The sequence below is a fragment of the Nomascus leucogenys genome, chromosome 7b (assembly GCF_006542625.1).
Source record: "Nomascus leucogenys isolate Asia chromosome 7b, Asia_NLE_v1, whole genome shotgun sequence".
Lineage (NCBI taxonomy): Eukaryota > Metazoa > Chordata > Mammalia > Primates > Hylobatidae > Nomascus > Nomascus leucogenys.
In genome coordinates, this window is record NC_044387.1 from 28,002,828 (window position 1) to 28,010,122 (window position 7,295).

General features: G+C 50.3%; 1 protein-coding gene across 9 annotated transcripts in view; it reads right to left on the bottom strand.

Moving 5' to 3' along the window:
* Positions 1 to 5,267, bottom strand: part of LARP1B (La ribonucleoprotein 1B) — a 147,387-nt gene extending 142,120 nt beyond the window's left edge. For 4 of the 9 annotated variants that reach the window (XM_030815711.1, XM_030815716.1, XM_030815715.1 and 1 more), the window contains exon 1: positions 3,715 to 4,630. In XM_030815711.1, coding sequence (XP_030671571.1) covers positions 3,715 to 4,234 — 520 coding nt within the window. In that variant the 5' untranslated portion in view covers positions 4,235 to 4,630. Of the gene's footprint in view, positions 1 to 3,714; positions 4,657 to 4,702 lie in introns of those variants that run through there. The other 5 variants (XM_030815712.1, XM_030815718.1, XM_004088439.3 and 2 more) reach the window with 3 other exon arrangements.
* Positions 5,268 to 7,295: the final 2,028 nt, after the last annotated feature.

Here is a 7,295-nt window from a genome sequence, read left to right on the forward strand (position 1 = left end):
AATTCCATGGAATGACATGCGTGCCTGTCATCTCAACTACTTGGGATGCCAAGGCAGGGGAATTGCTTGAGTCCAGGAGCTCAAGGCTGCAGTGAGCTATGATCTCACCACTGCAATAGAGCAAGACATCTACCTATTTAAATAAACTAAGGTAAAATTTATTTATTTAAATAAATTAAATAATATTAAATAAATATATAAATGGAAGCCAAGACAGCCAGGTTATAAGTGGCACTCTGGTATTATGAACCAGAAGAGATGAGTCTATCCATGTTACTCATTTATAATGCCCAGAAATCTTGCCAGAAGTCAACTAGCTAGTTAGTAACAAAACCTGCACTAGAACCCAAGTCTCTCAAAACAGTACGTTTCTACACCTCAATCTCTTTTATCTAAGTTACTTAAGTTATTTAACTGCAAATAGACTGTGGTCCTATTTCTTTACTCCTGAAGTTGTAAATCTGCTTAAGAAAATAGAAAGCCTGATTATGTCTGTAATCCCTGCACTTTGGGAAGCAGGAGGATCGCCTGAGGCCAGCAGTTCAAGACCAGCCTGGGAAACAGAGAGACTCCATCTCTTGGAAAAAAAAAAAAAAAAAAAAGAAAAAAAAAAAAAAAAAAAAAGAAGAAAGAAAGAAAGAAAGAAAGAAATTGTGGGAGAATGGTGCAGAGTCAGTGTTGGGAAGAGACCATGGTTACTACACTATTACTACACTATTCCAGGTCTGAAAGATGGTCTTCCTGCCAGTGCAGAATGGATTCCATCCAAAGACAGAAAGAGTTGCCTACACAAGACAACAGCAAAACTGAAATTTCCATGAACGATACCATACAACTAGTATCACAGTATTCTTAATCTCCAGTGAAGACTGGAGAATGAAGGCACCAATAGGTTAACTGTTAAATATTTTTCGCAGGTCATTTGCAATTAAAGTTCCCAAGGCTTACCTTGACAGTTTTTAAAGTTCTATTATCATTATTATTATTATTATTTTAAACGTGGTCTTGCTATATTGCCCAGGCTAGAATGCAGTAGCTATTCACAGGCACTATGATAGGACACTACGGCCTAAAACTCCTGGGCAAAACTGATTTTTCCTGCCTCAGCCTGCCAAGGAGCTAAAACTACAGGCACATACTACCATGCATGGCTTCAAAGTTTTAAAATTATGATACTGGTTTTATGATCAACAAAGAGTTCCTACTTGGTAATTCACTGAATGTATTATTGTCTGTAAGTCTAGAAGTAGAGGGGTGAAACAGCAAATAAGATGATTCACTAGGGTTTTCTTTCTTTGCTAAATTTTAGAGTGCTTGCCACTGGGCTTTAAAAAAGAAAAAAAAGAAAAACTTTATGAGGTCTTTACTTAACCATGTTCTCTTTGGTTAGTAATAGGAGTAAACAAACAGCTCTTTACAGCAAGGAAGGAATTATGCCAATATTAAATCCGGAGCAAACTGTTTTTTTCTGCAAGTGTCAAAATTTATCAGCAATTAATGAGGAGTATTTCTGTGCAAAGGCAAAAGAATCAATTAACTCAACCCTCTTTGGAGAGTTCCTCTGAAGAAATGTTAACATAACATAATGGGTGCTTGTAACAATCACCGTTTTTTTTTTTTTTGGTTTTTTTTTTGGTTTTTTTTTTGGTTTTTGAGACAGAGTCTTGCTCTGTCACCCAGGCTGGAATGCAGTGGCTCAGTCTTGGCTCACTGCAACCTCCGCCTCCCGGGTTCAAGCGATTCTCCTGCCTCAGCCTCCTGAGTAGCTGATATTACAGGCATGCACCACCACATCCTGCTAATTTTTGTGTTTTTAGTAGAGACAGGTTTCGCCAAGTTGGCCAGGCCGGTCTTGAACTCCTGACCTCAGGTGATCCACCCGCCTCGGCCTCCCAGTGCTGGGATTACAGGCCTGTGCCAGCGCGCACAGCCAATCGCCTTACATTTATACCACCTCTTCATTGTATTTGATCCTCACAAGCCAGTAAACACGCTCAAATATTTCCTATTCTACTGCTAACCTTTAATTTTAAATAAAAATGAAGACTTGCAATTAAACAGCTGTCATTTGCATATAAAAAGTTCAACTCATTTACAACTTAATTTAGAAAGTAGAAGATACAGTTTTTTGGGGTTTTTTTTTGAGACGGAGTTTCACTCCTGTTGCCCAGGCTGGAGTGCAGTGGCACGATCTCGGCTCACCGCAACCTCTACCTCCCGGGTTCAAGCGATTCTCCTGCCTCAGCCTCCCCAGTAGCTGGGATTACAGGCATGCACCACCACGCCCGGTTAATTTTGTATTTTTAGTACAGACAAGGTTTCTCCATGTTAGTCAGGCTGATCTTGAACTCCTGACCTCAGGTGATCCACCCGCCTCGGCCTCCCAAAGTGCTGGGATTACAGGCGTGAGCCACCGCGCCCGGCCAGATACTGCTCTTTGTCATGGTTTTTATTTCCATTTTAACTTTTTTTTTTTTTTTTTTTTTTTTTGAGAGTGGGTCTCACTCTGTCGACCAGGCCGCACTGCAGTGGCGCGATCTCGGCTCACTGCAACCTCCACCTCCCGGGTTCAAGCGATTGTCCCTGCCTCAGCCTCCCAAGTAGGTGAGATTACAGGCGCCTGCCACCAGGCCTGGCTAATGTTTGTATTTCTGGTAGAGACGGGGTTTCGCCATATTGGCCAGCCTGGTCTCGAACTCCTGACCTCAGGTGATCCGCCGGCCTCGGCCTCACAAAGTGCTGGGATTACAGGCGTGAGCCACCGCGCCGGCCCATTTTAACCTTCTTAAATTGCAGTTACTACAATCAAAATAAAGCACCGAGGGCCATACAGCATTGGTCAGCATTCAAATACAGTGGCATAATCTTACCTCCTCTAAAGGGAAGGAGAGCTGACAATGTTAGAAAACCATTTACCTAACGTGCAATCCACGCTGGCATGTCAACTATCCTATTTCAATTATTTTCCAGCACACTTATAGCTTAAAGCACTTTTTTTTTTTTAAATTATACTTTAAGTTTTAGGGTACATGTGCACAACGTGCAAGTTAGTTACATATGTATACATGTGCCATGTTGGTGTGCTGCACCCATTAACTCGTCATTTAACATTAGGTATATCTCCTAATGCTATCCCTCCCCCCTCCCCCCATAAAGCACTTTAAAAACCACATTTAAAGTCTCATTTTCAATATGACTGCTTAGCAGTGTTTTGAAAACCTTGAGATTTTCATCTTATTTCACAATAAAAGACCACAATCGCGCTTCCACTTACGAATAAATCCCCTTGCTCTGACTTGCTTCAATCCTTTTTTTTTTATTAAAAAAAAAAAAAAAAAAAAGTCTACCAAAACTTTCCCATACGAAGCACTGCAGTATCTAAAGTTAGCTACTTTCCCAAGTCACTAACACGTGGGGACAAAACACAATCGCAACCGCGCCAGCAGGGCTGCGCCGCCAAGCTACCACCTCCGTGCCCCATCAGGCAAAGAGAACCTGAGGTCCCACCTCTTCCTGCCGCTCCCTTCCCAGATGCCCATGTATGTAAATAGGCAAAGTGAATGACACCTTGGAACAAATTACCTCCGACTGACAGGGAGGGGAGGCCTGCCGTTACCCAGGCCCGGTGCCCGCTACCGCCGCCACGCGCCGGCAAGTCCCGCAAGTCGCCCCTGCCCGCACCCCGCCAGTGCCCAACGCAGAGCAACCACAGACCTGCCTCCAGGGTTTCCAGCGGGGGCGGTGGCGGACCTGTAGTGTTTGGGGACAGGTGCTGGGGAGGCTTTTTGGTCCAGGGATTTCTCTTAGGCGGCAGCGGCTGCGGCTGCCGCTTTTCCGCAGGGCCAGCTGCCGCCTCTTCCCGGGCGTCCTCGGCTGGCGGATCCCGCAGCAACGGCGGCAACGGCGACGGCGGCGGTGGTGGCGGCTCCCCGCTGAAAGGGCCCCCCGGCCCACGCGCCTTGTGCGCCAGGTGCAGCGCCAGGGGCCTCACGGGGACAGCCGCCTGGGGCACGCTGCGTCCCAGCACCAGCGCCGGCGACGGCTCTCCCCGCGCACCAGCGTTAGTGGCGGCCGCGGCCCTCTCCTCCCTCGCCGCCTCTTTGCCCTCACGTTCGCGCGGGGGCGGCTGCTCGGCCGGCCGGTTCGCCGCGGCCAACAGCGACTCCCTGTCTGCAGTCACCGCGGGCGGATTCTCCCGAGAATGGGCGGCGGGCATCGGGGCGCGAGCAGACATCGTCCCTCTGCCCCAGCCGCCCCAGCCGGGGTGGCCCCGAGGCCAGGGAGCCCGACTGCCCGTCTCTCCGCCGGGACACCGACCGGCTCCAGCTGGGGGCAGACAACCCGAGAGCCCGGCGGCCGTGGCCGCCGCCGCCGCCGCCCGCCGAGGCCGCGCAGCGCCCGGCGTGACGCCCCTCCCCGCACCGAACGGAGCGCCAACCGCCCACCTGCCCCGTCCTCTCCGCGACGCACGCCCGGAGCCCGCCACCACGCGCCGGGAGCCGCAGCCGGGAGCCACGAGCCCTCACCTGGCGCAGGGCAGCCGCGGAGGCGCAGCACGCCGAGGCCGAGGAGCTTTACCGGAGTTGGAGAAGCGCGAGCAACCAGAGCCACTAACTGCCCGCGGAGGCGTGGAGACGGCGAGAAGGGGCGGCCCGAGAGCACGGGGCGGGGCCTCCCTGAGGAGCGTGACGTGGCTACTCACCGGCTCCTTCCCTCGTCGGACCTCCCGCGGGAGCTGACGGATTCGCCCGCCCAGGTGCCACCCGGCCCGAGCGCCTGCCCCGCCCCAGCGGCCCTCCGAGTGCGAGGGAGGACGAAGGGGACGACTCCCGGCTCACTGGCTGAGGCCGCCCCGACTGCAGGCTCAGGGGCGGGGCGCGCACCAGGCCTCTGTGGCTCGCGGCTGGCTTGCGGCCTGCCCCCGCGGCGACGGCGGCCAAGGGCCTGGGCGGGCCGCGCACATGGCGCCGGGAGGACCGGGCGCTCGATTTGCCCTTAGGCCCTAAAGCTGGGTCGCAGCTAGGCTAAGGGGGGGGACGCGGTGTCGACCTCCGGCCTGGGGCAGCTCCCCAAGTGAAGTGGGCTCCCCGCCTGGGCCGCTTGTTCCCCTGGCGCCCGGCGCCTGCCCCAGGTGAAAGTTGCCTCCTGGCGCCTCGGAGCACCGCGATCACCTGTAATCTTGAGCCACGTCCCAGATGAAGGCGGAGTTACCTCTGGGTGACTGTTTAGGAAACCTTTGCCCGATCGTTCGGCTTAGTGCGCTTCCCCGCCCGGATTCCCACCCACCACCTAACAAGAGTTTTAAAGTGTTCCTGAATAAATTAAATAGTATTTCGCCGGCTTTTAAAATTTTTTTGTTACCTGTTTCTTTAATTTGGGGAATAGCACTTAATTACAAATTAACCATATTCCCAATAGGTTTTTTCTTCCTGGAATGGATGTTAAAATGGTACAAAGACGTTTTGATAATAAATCGGATACGAGCTTTCTACTTGGCACTCATATTCACTTAGAGATGATACTCGTTTCATATGCGTGTATTTTTGAGTCAGTGTTTGTGTCCTGGTGCAAGGTGACTGAGAGCAGGTTCCGCCGATTTTTTTCCGAGCCCCCCCACAACCCCATAGTCTTGTTAAATAAATTATCTGTGCTCGCCTTTTGTATGGGCTTGCAACCCCCATCCCCACCCCACGCCCAATAAGTCGCTTCAATTACATTCAACTTGACGTTAATATTTTTTGCTTACTCAAAAGCTGTATTCGGCACAAATGATTTTCCTAAGGCTAATAACCTATTCATACATAACAGCTATAAACAATAAGGGTTTTCTTGTTTTCCGTGTCAGTGATCTCCAGTTTACCCGACTCTAAGCAACCTGGAGAACCTTGTTGCAATTAAACGGGGATTGTACTTCCACCTATATTCCCATCCATCTTTACTAGCTCTGTTATTAGTGGCGCTTTGCATTTTTTTATTGGTGGAGGTGGTGGTGGTGGTGGTGGTTGTTTGAGACAGAGTCTCACTCTGTTGCCCAGGCTGGAGTACAGTGGCGTGATCTTGGCTAACTGCAACCTCTGCCTCCCAGGCTCAAGAGATGCTCCTGCCTTAGCTTCCTGAATAGCTGGGATTACAGGCGCGCCACTACCACCCGGCTAATTTTTGTATTTTTAGTAGAGACGGGGTTTCATCATGTTGGCCAGGCTAGTCTTGAACTCCTGACCTCAAATGATCCACCTGCCTCGTCTTCCCAAAATGCTGGGATTACAGGCGTGAGCCACCGCACCCGGCTTTTTTTTTTTTTTTTTTTTTAGAGGTAGTCTCTCTTTGTCGCCCAGGCTAGAGTGCAGTGGTGCGATCGCGGCTCACTGCAACCTCTGCCTCTCGGGTTCAAGCAATTCTCGTGCCTCAGCCTCCCGAGTAGCTGAGATCACAGGCGCCCATCACCACGCCCGGCTAATTTTTGTATTTTTGGTAGAGACGCTGTTTCACCATGTTGGCCAGGCTGGTCTCGAACTCCTGGCCTCAAATCATCCCCCCACCTTGGCCTCTCAAAGTGCTGGGATTACAGGCGTGAGCCACCACACGCCTAGCCTCATACCTCTGTAAAGTGTCCTTTTAATAATAAACTTAAAATTCCAAAATTTGAGCGTTCTGTCTGATTTTAGTTTCATCTGACTGACCCAATTTGTTACTAACCTCTATCTTGTTACTTCATTCTGCCTCTGCAGCTACATGCCAGACTCTTCCTCTGCTTCTTAGTTCAAAATTAAGGATAAAAGACTGCTTGACCCTACTTACTTTTTCCAGCCAGATTATACAAGTCATTAGCCAATCTGTGGATTACCTGCCCTTGGGTAGGGTGTTCACCTGGTCTGGAAGAACAAATTATTTGGTTCAAAACACTGCCATCAGCCAGGCGAGGTGGCTCACGCCTGTAATCCCAGCACTTTGGGAGGCCAAGGCTGGCGGATCACGAGGTCAGGAGTTCCAGACTAGCCTGGCCGACACAGAGAAACCCCGTCTCTACTAAAAATACAAAAATTTAGCTGGGTGTGGTGTCGTGCTGCGATTACAGGTGCCTGCCACCACACCCAGCTAATTTTTGAATTTTTAGTAGAGAAGGGGTTTTACCATCTTGGCCAGGCTGCTCTCAAACTCTTGACCTCAAGTGATCCACTCACCTCGGCCTCCCAAAGTGCTGGGATTACAGGCGTGAGCCACACACCCAGCCATAAATATCTTTGTTTGTTTGTTGGTGTTTTTTTTTTTTGAGCTGGAGTCCAGGCTAGAGTGCA